A 22303-nucleotide genomic window follows, 5' to 3' on the forward strand; every position below is an offset into this window, starting at 1 on the left:
GAAGAAAGAATTAGGAACAATAGAAGGAAATTCCTCAGAATACAGCATAGAGATACAAAGAAATGGAAAATATGAAAAAAAGGTTGAGACATGGAGACCAGAATGAGATGGCCAAAGATACATCTCATAGGGTTCTAGAATAGAATAGAGAAAATGGAGAGAGTAGCAATATTCAAAGAGATAATGGCTGAGAATTTTGCAGAGTTGCTGAATACATGAATCTTCAACATCAGGTAAAAACAGTGAGGGGCCGGCCCCGTGGCATAGCAGTTAAGTGCGCACGCTCCACTTCTGGCTGCCCAGGTTTGGATCCCGGGCATGCACCAGCGCACCGCTTGTCAGGCCATGCTGTGGCGGCATCCCATATAAAGTGGAGGAAGCTGGGCACGGATGTGGGCCAGTCTTCTCAGCAAAAAGACGAGGATTGGCATGGATGTTAGTTCAGGGCTGATCTCTCTCTCTCTGTCTCTCTCTCTCTGTCTCTCTCTCAATAAATAAATAAATAAATATTTAAAACAGTGAATCTTGGGCCGGCCCCGTGGCTTAGCGGTTAAGTGCGTGCGCTCAGCTGCCGGCGGCCCGGGTTCGGATCCCGGGTGCGCACCGAGGCACCGCTCCTCCGGCCATGCTGAGGCCGCGTCCCACATACAGCAACTAGAAGGATGTGCAGCTATGACAGACAACTATGTACTGGGGCTTTGGGGGAAAAATAAATAAATAAAATCTTTAAAGCAGTGAATCCTGAAAGGATAAATAAAACTAAACACCTTACTGATACTGTAGTTTTGTAGAATATCAAAAAAGCAAGAAAACAGATTACTGCAAAGGAATGAAAATTAGACTTAAACTAAACTTCTCAACAACAACAACATGCCAGGAAAATAATATTCTCAGAGTACAGAGAGAAAATAAGCTAGAACTGTATGCTCTTTCTAGAGAGGATGAAATGAAAACATTTTCAGGCAGACTTGAGCATGTTTACCACTTAGGTATTCTACTACAAGAATTAATAAAGGATATTCATCAGGAAAAAAGAATTTGAATCCAGTAAGAATGGCAGGCAAAAGAAAAATTATGGGTAGATCTAAATTAGCTTTGACTATATATATATCACACTAATAATAATGACTAATTTGATAGGAGCTAAAAAGAAGATAGGACTGGGAAAAAAAAAAAGAAAAAATGAATCAAGACAACTTAAATGAGTCCCATCAATAGAAGGCATAAAAGAGCGAAAAAGAAGCACAGAACAAGCAAGGTAGTAGAATGAACAGAAGGTGGTAGAAGTAAAACCAAATATATTAGTAATCATGATAACAAATGTAAATGGACCAAACTAGCCAGCTAAAGAAACAGATTTTCAGATTGAATGGAAAAACAAGTTCAAGTAAATACTGTCAAAAAGGCACAGAAGTTGAAATTAAGAATGGAAAAGGATGTTCCAGGCAAATACTAACCAGAAGGTTGATGTCCTCATATTAATAAAAGACCAAGTAAGCTTTGAGACCATAATTAGGGGAACATTTAGGATACAAATAAATATAAATTGTAAAGGAAATTTAAAATGACTGAAAAGGTTTTTATTTTGCCTTTGTTTTAAAAAGATATTTTTTGACAGGTATGGTATTCTAGGTTGTCAGGGTGTTTTTTTTTTTTTTTCCCTCCTTTTTTTTTTAAGTATTTTAAGGATGCTGTTGTCTTCTCTTTTGCATTGTTACCAACAAGAAATCTTACCCTTATCTTGACATAACATGATCCCCTGCCCACCGTTTTGCTGCTTTTGAGATTTTGTAGTAGTTTTGAGCAATTTGATTATAATGTCCCTTGGTATAGTTTTCTTCGTGTTTCTCGTGCTTGGGGTTCGTTGAGCTTCTTGGATTTGTAGGTTTATAGTTTTTATTGTTTATTCATTTTTGGCCATTATTTCTTCATACATATTTTATGTCCACTCCATCTCTCTCTTCTCCTTGAGGGATTCCAATTATCCATATATTAGGCTGCTTAAAGTTGTCCCCTAGTCCCCTGATGCTCTTCTTATTTACTTTTTTCTTTTTTCTATCTTTGTTTGATTTTTGGATAATTTTTATTGCTGTGACTTCTGGTTCAATAATCTTTTTTCTGTAATACCTAATCTGCTGTTAATATCATACGTTGTATTTTTTTTAACGTCTTTATTGAGGTATATTTCACATACCATAAAATTCACCCATTTAGAGTGTACAATTAGTGGTTTTAGTGTATTCACAGAGTTGTACAGCTGTCACCACAATCTAAGATTAGAACATTTTCATCACCCCAGAAAGAAACTCCCTACCCATTAGCAGTCATTCCCCATTTTGCCCCTCTCTTCAGCCCTAGGCAACCACGAAACTACTTTCTGTTCTTACAGATTTGTGAATTCTATACTTTTAGTATAAATGGAATCATAAAATATATGGCCTTTTGTGACTGGCTTCCTTCACTTAGCATAATGTTTTCAAGGTTCATCTGCATTGGAACATGTGTCAGTACTTCATTCCTTTTTATGGCTGTATAATATTCTGTTGTATGGATATATTACAATTTGTTTATCTCTTCATCAGTTGATGGACATTTGGGTTATTTTCACTTTTTGGCTATTATGAATAATGCTGCTATGAGCATGTATGTACAAATTTTTGTGTGGAGATAATGTTTTCAGTTTTCCTGGATATATACCTAGCAGTGGAATTGCTGGGTCATATGTAGTTCTGTTTAATTTTGTGAGGAACTGCCAAGCTCTTTTCCAAAGTGATTTTGCCATTTTATATTCCCACCAGCAGTATATGAGGATTCCAGTTTCTCTGCATGCGCCTCAACACTTATCATCTGTCTATTTTATTATAGCCATCTTTCTGCAGCTCTCACTTCTATGGTACTCAGTCCTTTTGGAAATCTAGCTGCCGTTGTCTCAATATACCCTCATCTCCATCTCTTCAACTCAGGAGTCTGCCTGGTTCTGCCTCATTTCCCCCTCCCCACACTGTATCCTAGAAACTCTCCTAAGGCAGTAAATGAGGGCAGTTGTAGAGCTCACCTCATTTGTTTCTTGTCCTTCTGGGATCACTGTCCTTTGTTGCCTGATGTCTAGTGTCTTGAAAACCCTCATTTCATGTATTTTTTTTCTGGTTTTTCTTTTTGTTATTTCAGGTGGGAGGGTAAATCCAGCCTGTGTTAGACCATCTTGGCCAGAAGTGGAAATTGCAGCATTGGTTTTCACATCAACAAATTGATGCCTAAATGTTGAACTGGGGAATGGATTACTAAATTGTATATTTTTGCTGTGGAGTTCTACACAGTCGTTAAAACAAGTGAACTAGAGCTTCATGCTTTTACTTGGATAAATTTTAAGTATTTAAAAATTGACCATTGGGGCTGGCCTGGTGGCACAGTGGTTAAGTGTGCACTGCACGCTCTGCTTCAGTGGCCCGGGGTTCACAAGTTCGGATCCTGGGTGCACACAGACGCACCGCTTATCGAGCCACACCGTGGTGGTGTCCCATATAAAGTGGAGGAAGATGGGCACAGATGTTAACCCACGGCCAGTTTTCCTTAGCACACACACACAAAAAAAGGAGGATTGGCATCAGATGTTAGTTCAGGGCTAATCTTCTTCACAGACGCAAAAAAATTGACTATTGAAAAAGCAAAATGAAAAAGGATATGTACAAGAGCTACTTTTTAAAATATAACTTATAAAAATAAACTATACTGTATATTATTTACAGATACATATATATGCAATAAACTTACAAAAATATTCATGAGAACAATAACAAATCCATCATAATGCCTTCCTGTGGGGAGGGAAGGAGGAAGGAGACTAGAGAATGGTTTGGAGGTAAAGTTATACAGGATGCTTCAACTGTATCTGTAATGTTTAATTTCACTAAAAATAAATTAGGAAGCCACGTATATGACAAATGACTAGTGTCTAAAATATGTAAAGAACTCTCAAAACTCAACAGTAAAACAAAAAAACCAAACAATATAATTAGAAAATGGGCAAGACATGAACAGAAGTTCCACGAAAGAGACTTTACAGATGGCAAATAAACACATAAAAAGATGCTTAGCATCATTAGCCATTAGGGAAATGCAAATTAGGGAATTATGCGGAGTGAAAAAAGCCAATCCCAAAGTTATATACTGTATGATTCCAATTGTATAGTATTTTTGAATAGACAAATTTTAGATATGGAATATAGTGATCATCAGGGTGTGGGATGTGGTTTGGGGAGTGGGGAGGGAAGAGAATGGATGTGCTTATAAAAGGGCAACTTGAGGGACCCTTGAGGTGATGGAACTGTTCTGTATCTTGACTGTGGTAGATACATGAACCTACAAATATTTTGAAAATGTATAGAACTAAATACAAATGAGTACAAATAAAACTGGGGAAATCTGAATAAGATTTTTAGATTCTATCAATGTTGATATCCTGGTTGTGATATCATAGGATAGTTTTGCAAGATATTACCATTGGGGGAAACTAGGTAAAGGGTACAGGAGATCTTTCTGTATTGTTTCTTAAAACTTCATACGAGTCTATAGTTATCTCAGAGTAACTTTGAGTTAAGAAATAAAATAGCGGCAAATTGTTAAGATTTGACTTTTATTATCCTATATACTTACCTCTGTGCTTGAAATATTTCATAATAAAGAAAACATGCAATCTCTTCAATATGTACAACAATAAAATTCTCAGCTCCATATTGCAACCATTTGGAATGGTCAGAGGGAAAGCAATCAATAAGAAAAAATAGTGGTAACATAAGAAATGAAAATATTTTTTACTCACTTATTGACATTCATTTAGAAGTCTTTAGATTTTAGAAAGGTAAATATTAGAATTTATGAGAAAGGTATATACTTTTTAAAGAAAGTACTTTGATTCCTTAGAATTGAAAACAAAATACTTTTTTAAAAGTTTTTTTTTTTTTATGTGTTAAAGAAATACTTTTTTGCTTTGTAAGGACTGCTATATCTTGTTCAGTATAAATACTGAGAACCCTTCATGAAATAAGATAATTTTCTTGTGGTCTTTTAAAGATTTTATTTATTTATTTTTTCCCCCAAAGCCCCAGCGGATAGTTGTATGTCATAGCTGCACATCCTTCTAGTTGCTGTATGTGGGACACGGCCTCAGCATGGCCTTAGAAGCAGTGCGTCGGTGCACGCCGGGGATCCGAACCCGGGCCGCCAGCAGCGGAGCGCGTGCACTTAACCGCTAAGCCACCGGGCCGGCCCTCTTGTGGTCTTTTGGACTATTGCTACATTAAACTTTTAAAGTCGTGTTATATAACTATAGGCTTAAATTTCATCATTTTTGAGAACTGGAGTTTTTGTAACTTAGCTGACAATTAGAATTTTTATATTAGTCCTCTGATGTAATTAAATGAGACAACAAATATAAAGGACCTTGTTCATTGCCTAGTAAATAAATAGCAGGCCCTTAGTAGATGTTAATTGATTTTGCTCACCATCTCTATCCCTCTATCCTCCTCCCTCTCATGATCCTCTAAGTCTTTACTGCTGACCTGGATTTTAGTTTGGGGGTAACAGTGAGTCGAAAACTTGACAAGCATGGATCTAGAGCTGTATTACCATCTGGCCATTCTTGTTTTTTACATTAGTCGACAGTAAATTTAAAGCCAAGCATTTTTCTTGAAACTCTAATTTGTTGACATGGCATGCTTTTCTAGTTTTCCCCTAGCTCTCTGGCCACTTCTTAGTTTCCTCTGACCAACCAACCGTTAAATGTAAGTATTGCCCAAGGTTCTATCCTTAGCCCTTTTCCTTCTGACTATATATTCCTTTCTTTCTGGGCAGTTTCACTCATCCCATACAGTGCTTCAATTACCTCCTTAACCTGTTCAAATATTTATCTCCAGCTCTGGCTTGAGCTTTGGCTCTTTTGTATGTGTGCCATGTAGCCACTTGTTTAGTGGATATCTCCACCTTAATTTCACGTTCACACGTCTGACAGTTTTCCAGTTAGTATATTTTCAGTTTAGTAACAGAAAACCCAGCTCATACCGGCTTAAACTTTAAGGGAATTTATTGGCCTGTGTAACAGGAATCCAGAGACGAGCTTCAGGGTGGTTTGATCTGGTGGTACAACTATGTAATTAGCTGGGATCCCACCTCAGTGCTCTGCTGTGCAGTGTGTGTGCTTTATCTGCAAGCTACCTTCCCATTCGTGGTCACAAGATGGCTGCCAGCAGCAACACGCCAGGGCTACCTATTTTCTCATTCACATTCAGAGGAAGAGAATAGACTTGATAGGACTTGGTGACTTAGATTTAAGAGTCAGGAGAAGTCAAGGATGATTCCCAGGCTTCTAGCTTTTGCTTGTGGATGAATTGAATTCTCTTCACTGAAATATGAGGAAGAAAAGCAGGATATAGGAAGGCAGAGAAAATGAGTTCATGTGAACATCCAAGTACTTATTTTAGTTATATGCACATCTGTCTCCTATCAGAATGAAATTGTTAAAGACGGTGACCTAGTCTTTTTTCACCTTTATTCCTAGCACCTAAGACTGAATTTGGCACGTGGTATATACTTAATATTGGAGGTGGGTGGATGGATGTGCAAATACATGAACACACAACACTGCTTCTTAAGATTATCCAGCTCTGAGCAGCGAGATGTACTGTATAATAGATTTTTTAATTCCACCTATAGTGGAATTTCAAATACACTATCTAAAGTTTTGCAGTCTTGGGATACTTGATTTGACACTTTTCCCCACCTGTAAAGTAGGGATAATACCACTTTAGTAACTTGTTGAGGAGATTTAAATAAGAATGCATGATGAAGTGCCTAGTGGCATGTTTGGCTTTTAAGTAGGTACTTAAGAAATATTAGCTGTTATTATTAGCAGCCAATAAGAAACAAACAAAGGTTGGTTAGGCATTGAAAGGCAACATACAACATTCATTTTACAGAATTTTTGTTGTTTTTTCGGAGAGGAATTTTTTTTTTTTTAATTTTTTGTTTATTGCAGTAACATTGGTTTATGACATTGTAAAAATTTCAGGTGTACATCATTGTACTTCTATTTCTGCATAGATTACATCATGTTCACCACCAAAATACTAATTACAACCCATCACCACACACATGTACCGAATTATCCCTTTCACCCTCCTCCCTCCCCCCTTCCCCTCTGGTAACCACCAATCCAATATCTGTCCCTATGTGTTTGTTTATTGTTGTTATTATCTACTACTTAATGAAGGAGATCATACGGTATTTGACCTTCTCCCTCTGATTTATTTCACTTTGCATTATACCCTCAGTGTCCATCCATGTTGTCCCAAATGGCTGGATTTCATCGTTTCTTATGGCTGAGTAGTATTCCATTGTGTATATATACCACAGCTTCTTTATCCATTCGTCCCTTGATGGGCACTTAGGTTGCTTCCAAGTCTTGGCTATTGTGAATAATGCTGCAATGAACACAGGGGTGCATGTACCTTTACAAATTGGTGTTTTCAAGTTCTTTGGATAAATACCCAACAGTGGAATAGCTGGATCATATGGTAGTTCTATGCTTGATTTTTTGAGGAATCTCCATACTGTTTTCCGTAGTGGCTGCACCAGTTTGCACTCCCACCAGCAGTGTATGAGAGTTCCCTTTTTTCCACATCCTCTCGGAGAGGAATTTTTGTGTGATAAGTTTATGTTGAATATTATTTTTACAGCTTTATTGGAGTATAATTTAAGTGTATGACTGTGATTTTTTTTTTAGTAAATTTACAGAGTTGTGCAGCTATCACCACAATCCAGCTTTAGAACATTTTCATCACACAAGAAGATTGCTTGTGCCTGTTTTTAATTGGTCCGTTACATGGCATTTTTTAAAAAATTTTTATTGTGACAAAATATACATAACATAAAATTTACCATTTTAACCATTTTTTAAAAATTTTTATTTATTTATTTTTCCCCCAAAGCCCCAGTAGATAGATGTATGTCATAGCTGCACATCCTTCTAGTTGCTGTATGTGGGACGCAACCTCAGCATGGCGGGAGAAGCGGTGCGTCGGTGCGCGCCTGGGATCCGAAGCCGGGCCGCCAGCAGCGGAGCTCGCGCACTTAACCGCTAAGCCACTGGGCCGGCCCTAACCATTTTTAAGTGTACAATTCAGCGGCTTTAAGTACATTCACAATGTTGTGCAACCAACACCACTGTCCATTTTAAGAACTTTTTCTTTATCCCAGAGACTCCATTCCCATTAAATAACAACTCCTCACTATCCCTACCGCTCCCGCCGCCCCAGCCACTGGTAGCCTCTATTCTATTTTCTGTCTCTGAATTTGCCTATTCTAGTTACCTCATATAAGTGGAACCATAAAGTATTTGTCCTTCTGTGTCTGGCTTCTTTCATTTAGCGTGATGTTTTCAAGACTCATCCAGGGGCCGGCCCAGTAGCGCAAGCGGTTAAGTGCACGTGCTCCCCTGCGGTGGCCCGGGGTTCACTGGTTCAGAGCCCGGGCGCGCACCGACGCACCACTTGTCAGGCCATGCTGTGGTGGCATCCCATATAAAGTGGAGGAAGATGGGCATGGACAGTCTTCCTCAGCAAAAAGAGGAGGATTGGCAGATGTTAACTCAGGGCTGATCTTCCCCACAAAAAAAAAAAAGACTCATCCATGTTTCATTGGATTTTAAGGCAGGCGTGGCTGTGAGTACATCAAGTTGGGGCTTATATATCAGTAAAATCAAAATTTGGTCAGAGTTCTCAAACCATTTGTTGGGCAAGATTACTTACCTCAGACATTCAAATCTGGTTTTGGTTTCTCCCAACTTCCAGTGTATCCATTTTTGTCATTGGAGTATAATAAAGAGGAATTATTTGAACTGCTTTCAACTGTTTGTATAACTGTTAGTTCAAGAAGCCAAGGTAATGATGGCATTCCAAACTCCATTCAGCTCTAGGTTATTGAGTTTTGTCATTTTGTTGTATACTTTCAGTGCTCATGAATATAATTTATCTCAAAACTTAGAACACAGTATTGTGTTAATTAACATTTGTATATCTTGCTATGTACTTTTCTGAAGTACTTTTCGCATCTAGGTGTATAATCAATTGAGTGACAGACTTTTCCCACCGTCTGCAATTCCACATGATATTCTCAATTGTACTCTCACTATGAGGTATTGCTTGAGTTAGCCAAGACATTGTTACTGTGGAGTTAGGGCTTAATTTTTTTTTTTTTTTTTTTTTTAAAGATTTTATTTATTCAGTTTTTTCCCCCCAAAGCCCCAGTAGACAGTTGTATGTCATAGGTTCACATCCTTCTAGTTGCTGTACGTGGGACCCGGCCTCGTGTTGGAGGGAGAAGTGGTGCCTCAGGGCGCTCCCGGGATCCGAACCCGGGTCGCCAGCATCAGAGCGCACGCACTTAACCGCCAAGCCACAGAGCCGGCCCAGGGCTTAATTTTTGATGTTCTGTAGCATTGAACTTTCCAGTCATTCCATCTGGGTGTATTTTTCAGAGGTAAAACCCACTTCAGAAGTAACACATGTCAAAATAACAAATCTTTGGGAGATGTATAGCTAAGGAATATTTATATATGCTATAATATGTCTCATATCCGAAGCTGTTAAAAGAGGGGATATGGAGAAATTAGAACCCTCATACGCTGCTAGTGGTAATGTAAAATAGTGTAGCCACTCAGGAAAACAGCCTAACAGTTCTTCAAAATGTTAAACAGAGAGTTACCATAGGACCCAGCTATTCTGCTCCTAGGTATATACCCAAGAAAATTGAAAACATGTCCACACAAAAACTTGTACACAAAAGTTCACAGCAGCATTATTCATAATAGCAAAAAGTGGGGAAAAAACAAATGTCTATCAATTGATAAATAGATAAACACAATATGATATATCCATAATGGAATATAATTTGACCATAAAAAGACATGAAGTCATGATATATGCTACAACATGAATGAACCTTAAAAACATAATGCCTAGTGAAAGAAGTCAGTTACAACAGACCACACATTGTATGATTCTGTTTATATAAAAAGTCCAGAATAGACAAATTTAGAGACAGAAAGTAATTAGTAGGGCAGAGAGATGGAAGAGGGGAAGGAAAGTGACTCTCAATGGGTATGGGTTTTTTAGGGGGGAGATGATGAAAATGGTCTAATATTGATTGGTGATAGTTCCACAGTCCTGTGACTATACTAATGGTTTCATTGATATATCACTGGTTTCATTGATATATACACTTTTCATGGGTGAGTTGTATAATATGTGAATTATATCTCAATAAAGCTGTTCTTTAAAAAAGAGAGAGAATTAAGAAACATTACCCCAAAATTCAGAGATCTGGACATTACCCAAAAATTCAGAGATCTGGGTTCTGACTTTTCTCTGGTCTCCAAAAGATCTGTTTCCTTTTGTTGGAAATTCTTTCGTTGGGTACTCTTTTCATTATAACCAGAAAAGAATCAAATAGCTCTTATTTTATGCTGCACTGTAGAAAGGAAGATGCCTCAGGCACATAGATATTTTTATTTGCAGGAGCACCAATTAACATGGATAGTCTTCTCTGTCCTTCTACTTGAGTCTATGAATTATCAGGCCTGATCTCATATCTTAGGTATGGAAGTCATAGCGCTAGAGTATAGAAATTAAATTTTATTAAGCACTTTCTAAGTGCCCACTTTTACAGATAAATTGAGACTTGGGGGAGGTAAAGTAACGTATTAAATATTTGACCTTGGGCCGGCCCTCTGGCTTAGCGGTTAAGTCCGTGCGCTCTGCTGCTGGCGGCCGGGGTTCGGATCCCGGGCGCGCACCAACGCACTGCTTCTCCCGCCATGCTGGGGCCGCGTCCCACATACAGCAACTAGAAGAATGTGCAACTATGACATACAACTATCTACTGGGGCTTTGGGGGAATAAATAAATAAATAAAATTATAAAAAAAAAAAAATTTGACCTTGTATAAGTAAGTAGCAGTTTGAATCTGTTTCTATGACTAAAAAAATTTTCTTTCCAGTGCCTCATTGATACTTCCTACCCAGAAAACCACCCTGGATTTAAAAGTGTTGGAGAAATTCTCCATTTAGATTTTGTTAGTGTAAAAAATCCAAGTGAGAAGGGAAAATGATAATTAGCTTGCCTTTAATAATTTTGCTACATGAGTAGGGAAAATATTATCTTTTAGTTTAAGCATCTGAGTTCATCATTAAGCAAAGCCATGTATCTTAAGATATTGAATCTGTATCTGTATAGAATTGAGAGCAAATAACAATGAGCCCCTCTAATCCTTGCTCTATCCAGACAACTGAGGCTTCCTGTTAGATGCTCTTTATCTAATTCATCTTTCTCATATTTCTCCATCCGTAAGATATGCCAATTAAAGATATGTGTGGGTGACCTGAGGAACTTCCCATTAATAAAAGAATATTTTGCTGGAGAAGAATTTAGTATTAGAGTTAAAACCAAAGCAACTGACTTTCAGCATACATGCACAAAAGCCAGTCACAAAGGAATGTTTATTTTTTGAGAGATGTAGGCTCTTAATGGATTGTCCAGGTGAATGTGGAGTTTGGTTTTCAAGTATCAATACAGTAAGGACCTTAGTGAAGTTCACTTTCGCTGCTGAGGTTGAGTGGAGAAATCTCCTTTAATATATAGATGTTTTAGGAAGATGTAGAGTGTAATATAGTATATATTACTATACTATACTATAGTATAGTTAGGTCAGTTAACTTTGAACTTACATGTATATATCTATGATTCTTCTTAATACCTTTGCCACTCCACTTTCTTTCCTTATGGAATATTTAAGGAACTTTATTCTGGTCTCACTTATATTTTTCTTTCCATAGGATGGATAGAATGACAGAAGATGCTCTTCGCCTGAATCTATTGAAGCGGAGCTTGGACCCAGCAGATGAGAGAGATGATGTCCTTGCCAAGCGACTCAAAATGGAGGGGCATGAGGCCATGGAGCGTCTGAAAATGTTGGCACTGCTCAAACGGAAGGATTTGGCAAATCTTGAGGTGCCACATGAGTTACCCACCAAACAGGATGGCAGTGGTATCAAGGGCTATGAAGAGAAACTCAATGGGAATCTCAGGCCTCATGGAGACAACAGGACTGCTGGAAGACCAGGCAAAGAAAACATCAATGATGAGCCTGTGGATATGAGTGCTAGACGGAGGTATGGCTCATTTCAGCTGCCTCCAGGGATAGGGTCTTCTCATAAACTAAGCCTATGAAAATGGAATGAGTTCCAGTGAGAGGAGGGTGTTTTTCATCCTAAAGCTTCTTGAAAGAAACATATCTGTGCCATCTGGCTTGACCATGAATTCCTCTCATTTCCAAATGAAACTAGGTGCCTCAAAAATTTGCTTAGCATACAGAGAATCATAGTTCTTACCCTTAAAATAAAGTGGTCATTTCTGGATAAAGGAGACACTATACAGCTGAAACCCCAATTAGAAGTGAGTTAATATGCACTTTTACTCTAATTTTATTGCCATTTTAGGAGGGGAAAACAGTCTTTTCTTCACATCATTTCAGGAGTTTTAGGATCTGTTTATTACCAGCTTTTATTACATCAAAAAGCGTGGGACCAGCTTTTCTTATGTCAACAAGGAAATTATCTTCGTGTGGTCACTCTTTACATTCTTGTTTTGTTCCACTCTCCCCAACCCCCACATATGCGTACACATTCACTTGTACACGTGCACTCATGAGTGTGCTCTCTTTCTCTCTCTCCCACACATAAACACCCTAGCACACATTTTCACAGGCCTTTTTTCTGGTGTCTGTCAAGGTTGAGTACTTGAAACTGTGGAGCACACACTAAGAAGAGGGACATAAAGCTGGTTGAGGATAGAGCCTGCCTAGACAGTGAATCACAGTATAGACAACCCTAGCTTTTGAGGACATTCAGTTTATTAATGGTTCAGAAATCGTTGATAGGCATGAGAGTTACTCTTTAGCGTTGAGTTGCCTCCCAACTGACCTTGCTGACTTTGTCCTAGGACTATCCAAAGCAGGATCTTTAAGAAGCTAGACTGATGGAGAAAGAAGAAAGGAAGGAAAGATTATAACCTTACCTGGGTTTCTTTCTTTACCTTTTAATGTTTACTTACTAGTATTGTCCCAGGATAATTTTTTAAACCACACCCAGTGAGGGAACATTATTCTTGGTAATAGAATTAAAAACCTTTTGGAAACTTCAGATAAATTCCCTAGAGGTCCTGGAAGAGGAGAAAAATCCCTGGAAGCTATAGGTAGTATCAGCAGAGTATTATAAAAGTAGATTAATCCTTAGATCCTTTGGGGAAAAAAGAAAGTGGATGAAAGAGATCATGCACCTGAGCAACACACTTACCCCATAATCACCCTTACCCTTCTGGAGCAAAGAACTAATCCTACTTCACTGGGAAGGAAGAAGAGGAGAAATGTTAGGTGGATTCCTCACATCCCAAATTGGAACTGAAAATGCATTTTTCATAGAAGCATTGTTAAACATTTTGGTAAGATCTCATTAGTGTGATTGGAATTGTACTATATCGCAGATAAATTCTGTGTTAAAAAGTCAGACTACCCTGAAAATCCTACCATTGTGTTTAATTTTATATTAGAGGGATGAACTTTTGAAACTTGATCCTTTGGAAACTGGGACCTATTTTTAATGGTCTCCAGGAAAAGAGGCTTGATGTAAACCATCTAGATCCCCATTCTACATGGAAAAATAGACCCTATTGGCCCCTGTTACTCTTCTCCCCTTTTACCAGGTATACCAACAGCTATTTCCACTTAGCCCCAAGCTTTTTATAAGAATGAACAAGATTGATAGATTGCTCAGCAAGGAGAACAGTGGTTTCTTTGATATAGATAAAAGGAGGAGAGAATTTAAAAGCAGAAAAAAGGAAGAACTCTTGACATGATAGCCATATCATAATTGCCTCAATATCTTTTTTTTTTTTGTTGCCATCAAGTTATGATATCTGTGAAATAAGATATGTGTGAAACCAATACTACTTATGTTTTGGAATGCTAGAGAGAGACGGCAGTTTTCTTTCTGTTTAGTTGTTTTTACTACTGGGTAAGGATTAGGAGTTTTATAGCTTCTGGGAATCTGCCAGTCTGAGTCACAAGTGATGTCAGCAGCAAGTTGGGCTTTTAATAATCTCTCTCTTAACAGATAGGGTTTCATACTTAAGAACACCAAATATTGTAAATCATAGATATGTTGGGGAAAGTAGCAAAATAATTTCTGTCCCTGGAAAGTTTAATAAATGAAACCAGAATCCCAGGTCAAAAGGAAGAAAAAAAATGAGGAATGAAACTTAACTTGGGCTTTGCCTTACAAGGTATGCTGTGTATCTAATGTGGGTCTGATTATATCTTGGAATAAAATGTCATTTAGAGTTGTTCTCAGATCCACCTTCCTGATAAATGCCCTTCAATTCCAAAATCTTCATGCAGGAATGTCTCTGCCTATCTTGTTGCTGGGCAGTCCCTAAACGGTGGCACTCATTTGAGCAAGAAAGAATTCCTTGACTTAGAAATAATCTGATATATGTATCCAGCCAGGACCAGAATGAAAAGAGCTCCTGACTGCTGATGTAAACATTGGAGAATCAAGTAGAAGTAGAAATCTACTAGATCTCAAACTTGTTCATCCAATGTTAGTGTTAGGGATTGGGGGTGGGGGTGGGGGGAATGAAGGAATATAGAAATGGTAAATAAAATCACCAAAAAAAATAATGCAAACACTTTATTTACAGCTGACTGTGATGCTGGGAGCTTGGGGTTAGAAAGTAAAAGGTTTTTTTCTCCCTCTAGTGGCTTCTTTTTCTTAAGCCCACATTCTCCGCTTGCTGTGTCTGTGACCAGTGGTCATAGAGTAGTCCAGACAAACTTAACAGTTCTCAAGATAGTCATTCTTTTGTTTTTTCTTTTTGTGAGGAAGACTAGCCCTCAGCTAACATCTGATGCCAATCCTCCTCTTTTTTGCTGAGGAAGATTGGCCCTGGACTAATATCTGTGCCCATCTTCCTCTACTTTACATGGGACGCTGCCACAGCATGGCTTGACAAGCGGAGTGTCGGTGCGTGCCCAGGATCCATACCTGCGAACCCCCGGGCCGCTGAAGCGGAGCATGCGCGCCTAACCGGTGCACCACTGGGCCGGCCCTAAGATAGTTGTTCTTATAACCCCGTCCCCCTAATCTATTTCCTCAGCTAAATTTGGGTGATTTTAGTAACTTAGTTTTATCCTGTTGAGAAATTGAATGCCTATCCCAACCATCCAGGGTGCGTTGTTCACAAGGCATCCATGTCCCAACAGCAGCTGAGACAAGAAGTCCTGAGAAATGGTAGAGAGGCCCTCAGGGCTAAAAATCTGTGGATATTGAGGGTTTGAGTTACATGTTTAAATAAGACCTAAGAACACATTGCTTTAGACCTGTATACTGCTGACTACACTGAAGATCTCAAGGAAGTAGGATCTGGGAAGATAACTTTGAGTTAAGGAATGAGAGGAGAGTTAAAAGATATGGTCATTGATTTGGGAACCTAAGGCAAATAGAATTTCCAGGATTCTTGTTATCTAGGTCTTAAGCGTGAGTGCCATTTTTCCTCATGTTAGAGAAACAAGTATGATGCTTTTAAGGCTAGCCCCAGAAAGACCAAAACTAGGGTTGTCTAATAAATAGGATTGGGAATAGGGAGAGCCAGTGTGGAAGATATAGATTTCAAAGTAATATCTGGAAAGTTTCTTTCTGAGGCAAGATAAGTATAACTCTGGCAAGTAGATGCAAGTTCCATATATTTAGTTCTGGAGTTTCAGTCCTCCAGAAGGCTGTAGACATTATACTTGACACTATCCATTCCCTCAGACCATTGACAGCAGTACCTTTTGCCTTAACTCTTGATGGGATAGACTATCATTGGAGTTGTTACATAACCACCTTTCTTGTAAATCCTCAGATAGCCAGAACCATGTTGTTATCGGTATAATGAGCTGCTTCCTTAGCCACGAACATATCATCTGTCCCAGGGTTGGACAACTAGGCTCACTGCCTTTGCCCTTATTCCCCTGTCAAGCTAGCCATTTCCTTCTTGAACCTCTTACATAACTAATGAGACAACCCAAAGGAGAGTGAGGGTAATAGGGAAAGCATTTAAAATTTTGATTAAAATCAGTGTGATAGAACACTCATCTCTTATTCCCATTTCTAAGCCAGTTTAACGTCTTTGTCCCTGCATCCTCTGTAAGGGATTTAGATGAGAAAAGTACTTTTGCTGAGGTTTTGTCATCACTTACATCTTGGTGTCTTCTTTATTCTAGGATTTGCATATCTCTGTTTTTCCCTGGGTGAATTGGGACAGACCTGTGTTCCCTTGGATTTGTTTGTTCTGTGTAGAAAAGAAGTTTTCTTAACTTTTCTATGAACCTTCACTGTTGGAAATACCTTTATTTTTCCTTTTCTTGTCTAGTGAGCCAGACCGAGGAAGGCTAACTCCCTCCCCAGACATCATTGTTTTGTCTGATAATGAGGCTTCCAGTCCCCGTTCCAGCTCCCGAATGGAAGAGAGACTCAAAGCAGCCAACCTAGAGATGTTTAAGGTAAAAAAAAAAAAAAAAAAAGTAGATTTCTTTCTTCATTTCTTGCTCCTCCTATTCTCTTTAATTGCCTAAGAGTCCCAGTTCTGTTTTTTTATGGTTTACTTTTTGGATCTAAATACCCATTGATCAGACTCTGTATAAGTAGTTCTCAACCGCAAGGCATGCCCTTTTAGAGGGAACTGTTAGAATCAAGTGGAGAAGGTAGTTTGAAAAAACATATTCAGTATAACTTATCTTTGGAAAATGAAAACAAAACATAATTCAAGTCACATAAAGTAAACTCTTGGCTAGAAGGATTCATTCTACACTTTGTCCTGGGTCTCAGAGTATGGAGGGATTCTTAAGTTTTTATGTATATTTAGAGGAAACATGGCTAAAAAGATTTAGAAACATTATTTTAAGGGAAAGCAGTGTCTCCCTTTAGCCATTCTTCTCTTTTGCCGGGCATCTAGTTGAGTAGCATTTATATGTGGTCTCTCCTTTTATTCTGTAAGCATTTTTCGAGTACCTACTGAATACCAGGCACTATGCCAGACCCCAGGGACACAAAGATAATCCCATCGCCGCTTCTGCTTCTTGTAGAAGATGAAGGTTTCAGACCTGAAAGAAGAGATCATCTTGGAGGAAGGGACTCTGGGTGCCTGCTACCATAACTGACAGTCTATGTTTCCTTAGGGGAAAGGCATTGAGGAACGGCAGCAGCTCATCAAGCAGCTGAGGGATGAGCTACGATTGGAAGAAGCCCGACTGGTGCTGTTAAAGAAGCTGAGACAGAGCCAGCTACAGAAAGAGAACGTGGTCCAGAAGGTAATGTGCCCTAGAAATAAGGCACTAGGGGTAAGGAGAGAAAAACTGGTTTGAGAATGGGCTACCCCAGGTAGGTTCAGCTGGGTGGCTCATTTTTCTCTGGGTTGCATGGTTTTTAGTATCTAAGAATAGTGATTTTTTTTTTTTTTTTTTTTTTTTTTTTAATCTTAGGCCTTAATCAAGAAAACCTTGATTCCATTTTTCTCAATTTTCCTCCTGGTCAACAGGAGCTTTCACTGACAAAACATTTTAAAAGTCTAAAAGTGTACCATATTTCTACTTCTGATTATTAGCCTTTTCCACTGTCTCATTTTCTCTTCTCTCCCCCAGACTCCAGTTGTACAGAATGCAGCATCTATTGTTCAGCCATCTCCTGCCCATGTGGGACAGCAGGGCCTCTCCAAGCTTCCCTCCCGGCCTGGGGCCCAAGGGGTCGAACCTCAGAATTTGAGAACATTACAGGTATGTCACACATAGTAGGATCTTAGTGTTAGAGGGCCTTGTTTATTCTATCTCTGTTTTTTTGGCTTTTATGAAGGTTACAGAAGAACCTAGCCATGATAGAGAGGTTATTACTACAGATAGTCCTGTTGGTCCTTTATGGCATAATTTAGTCTGCGTAGAAGGATGAATAACCCTCATCTTTCCACTGTAGTTTTTCTTCTCTAAAGGTTTCCAGCTTAGCCCTTTTCCATATAGGGTTAGATAGCTTATACCAAAAAAGCCAGGAAATTCCTAGCCATTTATCAGGGTTTACCGTGATGGTAGATTCATCCCATAGATCATTAGACAAAATTACTAAGTCTGACTCTGTTTCTACTCAGCTGTGTATTATAGGCAGTATTTCCTCTTTAGCATTTTGAGGGACGTTTTACCACCTATGACTAGTTCTTTTCCTCTTGTTCACTTTCAGGGTCACAGTGTCATCCGTTCAGCGACCAGTACCACCCTCCCACACATGTTGATGTCTCAACGTGTTATTGCACCAAACCCAGCCCAGCTACAGGGTCAGCGGGGCCCACCTAAGCCTGGCCTTGTACGCACGACAACACCCAATATGAATCCTGCCATCAATTACCAGCCGGTAAGAGAGAGCCCTAATGTGGAGACAGAGGAATCCTTTATTTGCTTTCCCTGTTAAAAGGACCATAGATTTTAAGTTTTTGGACATAAAGAAACTCTGAGACAATAAGGGTAATTTTGTTGGAGCTTGATTTGACAGTAATATCAAAAGTAGAAGCATTGAAGAATTATTTGAAAATAGTAGTGGAGAAGACAAGTTATACAGCAGAGCAGCAGTAAGCTAAAATCTGCCTAGAAAAAAAGAGATGGAGGGAGCTAGGGAATAAGAAGCATAAGGATGTATAACAGAAAGCATCCCCATCCTTATTTTTCTCTTTGCAGTTTTAGCTCATAGCCACTATCTTTCTCCTTTCCTACGTACCAGAGTTCTTTTTCAATGAAGAAGTTGGATACCTCCTGCCTTTTCCTGAGTTTTTGGGAAGCTAAGTAGTCCAAACTAGGATCAGATCGTGTTCTCTGCCACGGAAGCAAGAATTGGTCTTTTCTCCCAGATACCATCACTGACCCCTATACTCAATCTATTTCAGCAGTCAAGTTCCTCTGTTCCCTGTCAGCGCACAACTTCCTCTGCCATCTATATGAACCTTGCCTCCCATATCCAGCCAGGGACCGTGAACAGAGTGTCCTCACCGCTTCCTAGCCCCAGCGCCATAACAGATGCTGCCAACTCACAGGCTGCAGCCAAATTGGCTCTTCGTAAACAGCTGGAAAAGACACTCCTGGAGATTCCACCCCCTAAACCTCCTGCTCCCTTGCTTCACTTCCTGCCTAGTGCAGCCAATAGTGAGTTCATCTACATGGTAGGCTTGGAAGAAGTTGTACAGAGTGTCATCGACAGCCAAGGTAAGGCTACTTCTTCTGGTCAGTCTTTTTATCTAAGGCCAAGAGGTTGCCGAGCCTGATTGACATGGGCAGAGTATTATAGGGTATTGTGTAATATATAAATCATCTCTCCTTACTATTGCCAAACCACCTTCCATCCCTGATCCAGAGGCTGTTTGGGAGCAACATATCAGAAAAGCTTTTTGTGTGTCTGTATATCTTAGGCTTAATATTTTTATTGTGTATTTTGTATATCTTGTATATTTTTTACAGTATATTGTTTAGTTCTTTTGAATGGTACCTAGCATGAGTCATGCATGATTTGATGACTGGAACTCTTATTTTTCATGTCAGTATTTGTGTGGCATTGTGCTGCATTATTTTATTTAGTCCCTGCCATTTGAATGCTTGCAGTTGAGAAAATAGACATACTGATGGAGATAACTATGACCACATAAAAGCTGTAAACCAACAATGAACCAGACTATAAAGTATTAACACTGTACAGAATATACTGTACAGAAGTTATTCTGCATGAATTTCCAAACATAAGGACTTAGGGGAATATGTGACAGTAGAGGAAAGTACCTAAAGGGCTCAGTATTGGCTATACCCATATCACAAAGTGAATAATTCAGACACTGATAATTAAACATTATAAATGTATATGACAAGAATAAGTGCAGTCTGAGGTAAAGAGATGCTAAGAAGCAAAACTATCGGCTGAGTTAGATGGAGTCCTTTGACTCTGAATTGACACATATTTTCTTCTCAATGTAATATAATAGGAAATCAGAAAATTTGGGTTCTTGTTCCAGCTTTGTCATTTAGGAGCTATGTTTCTTAGACTTAGTTTTCTCATTTGTAAATGGGGATGGTACTATCTGAATTCCCTAAAGTGATGTTGTTAGAATCAAATGAAATAAAAATATTTTATAAATTGTAGAGTACTCTTTTTGTAGAGTCTCTTTCTTAATTCAACAGAATAAATTCCTGGAAAAAGATTCATTTGATGAAGAGAAACAGAGGAGATAGGGAGAAAATATGAAACCACTGATTATCCTTTTTGTTGGCATCTAGGCAAAAGCTGTGCCTCACTTCTGCGGGTCGAACCCTTTGTTTGTGCCCAGTGCCGCACAGATTTCACCCCTCACTGGAAGCAAGAGAAGAATGGTAAGATTCTATGTGAGCAGTGTATGACCTCCAACCAGAAGAAGGCTCTAAAGGCTGAACACACCAACCGGCTGAAAAATGCTTTTGTTAAAGCCCTACAGCAGGAACAGGTAAAAATTGTGACTTGTTCTCACCAGCTACCTGCCCAAGTTGGGTTTTCCCAAAAGGTAGTTCTTTCTATTTTAGAAAATTGTGTATGTGATCCCCACAGTCCTGGTGATCTGGGTTTCTGGATCTGCGTTCCTAGAACCTGGAGGCCTGGGTTTCTTTTTCTTCTCCCTACCATTCCATCTTTCCCATTTTCTTTTGAGTAATTCTGATTGGGTAAGAGCATAGTGACATATGGCTGAGGTTAAGGGAAAAGGACAGAAGGCTTGAGACTCTTGGCTTTCCCTAATAGCACTAAAGAAATCACTCTATTCTTGACTTCATTTCCTCCTCAAACAAATGGATTTTGGTGAGAAGGATTTGTATTTGTACCAGAAATCTCTTTGAGAGAAGTAATAATCTGCAGTTCATATTTGACAAAGATATCACAAAGGAAAGGGTAGATTATAAAGTAGCCCAGTGAAAATTAATGGTGCTAGAGTGTGTGAACATCTCCTATAGTATTAATAGAATGAGAATATCTTGGAAAGGGGAAAATGTGTTGGGAACCTCAGATCCTTTTCTTCTCTCCCATTTTCTACTCCACCACCTATCAGACCACTTTGGGTAGCATCATGGACCTTTTGAAAAATGGGTAGATAGGAGTCAAAAATAAAACCTTTGTAACTCAGCTTAGCAGCCTTAATTACATCAGTCAGCTAGCTCATTGCTGCCACCCAGATATCTCCAGCCAAATTCTGAGAGCCAGCTTTCCTGGAGAGAGGGATCCATTAATCAGTGACGCATGTTGGCTACTTGTACCCAGAGATCTTAGTGCACTTACCCCACCAAACTCTTTTGCCTTTTCCATATCCCTCCAACTAGCTGGCAGCATTAAAAATAAGAAGACCTCTAGGTTTTCTGGTTAGGAAATTGGCTGCTGTTCTGCCCAACTTGACCTAATGACTCCCAACAGGAAATTGAACAGCGATTACAGCAGCAGGCAGCACTCTCCCCCACTACGGCTCCAGCTGTGTCCAGTGTCAGTAAACAAGAGACCATAATGAGACATCATACGCTTCGGCAGGTGAGGATTTCTCTCAACAGTTTGTCAGCCATTTATTGCAACTTGTCCTTTCTTCTGTGGGATATCATACTGCTCTTCTGTACTCCCATATCTTTACCTCCTCCTTAAACCTTTCATCATGGCAAAGTTGTGATCAACTGTCCCCTCATCATTGCAGGCTCCACAGCCCCAAAGCAGCCTCCAGCGTGGCATACCCACATCTGCCCGTTCCATGCTTTCCAACTTTGCACAGGCACCCCAGCTGTCTGTGCCAGGTGGCCTCCTTGGAATGCCAGGTAAGAAGGGTTGATCTGAGAACTTTTCTCAGGGATCAACTAGTTAGTACATAATTCTTTAGCAGCCCCTTTAGGTGAATTGTTCCTTCTTTTGTTTTCTGCTCTTTCTTTAGGCCTTACTCCCTTCACTCTTGTTATTCGGCAGATGTTTGCTAAATTCATATTATATGCCGGGCACAGTGCACTAGAGTTTTGGTGGTGAAAATGACACAGTCTCTGCCATTATATATTTAATGTCTGACATGCCCCTTGGTGGGCGTGTGGTTGTTGATATCATTTGGCTGGAACAGCAGGGTCAGCTGTCCTAGTCCTGTTTGAATGA

General features: G+C 39.2%; 1 protein-coding gene across 3 annotated transcripts in view; it reads left to right on the plus strand.

Annotated features, from left to right (window-relative positions):
• GATAD2B (GATA zinc finger domain containing 2B) overlaps positions 1-22303 on the plus strand; it is a 78321-nt gene that overhangs the window by 55060 nt on the left and 958 nt on the right. For 2 of the 3 annotated variants that reach the window (XM_004436070.3, XM_087442915.1), the window contains exons 2-10: positions 11885-12220; positions 16518-16647; positions 17323-17454; positions 17785-17916; positions 18368-18538; positions 19065-19380; positions 20440-20642; positions 21596-21706; positions 21864-21981. In XM_004436070.3, coding sequence (XP_004436127.1) covers positions 11886-12220; positions 16518-16647; positions 17323-17454; positions 17785-17916; positions 18368-18538; positions 19065-19380; positions 20440-20642; positions 21596-21706; positions 21864-21981 — 1648 coding nt within the window. In that variant the 5' untranslated portion in view covers position 11885. The remainder of the gene's footprint in view (positions 1-11884; positions 12221-16517; positions 16648-17322; positions 17455-17784; positions 17917-18367; positions 18539-19064; positions 19381-20439; positions 20643-21595; positions 21707-21863; positions 21982-22303) is intronic. The other variant, XM_014791887.2, reaches the window with a different exon arrangement.

This window comes from Ceratotherium simum, chromosome 2, assembly GCF_057802395.1.
Source record: "Ceratotherium simum simum isolate JZ-2026a chromosome 2, ASM5780239v1, whole genome shotgun sequence".
Lineage (NCBI taxonomy): Eukaryota > Metazoa > Chordata > Mammalia > Perissodactyla > Rhinocerotidae > Ceratotherium > Ceratotherium simum.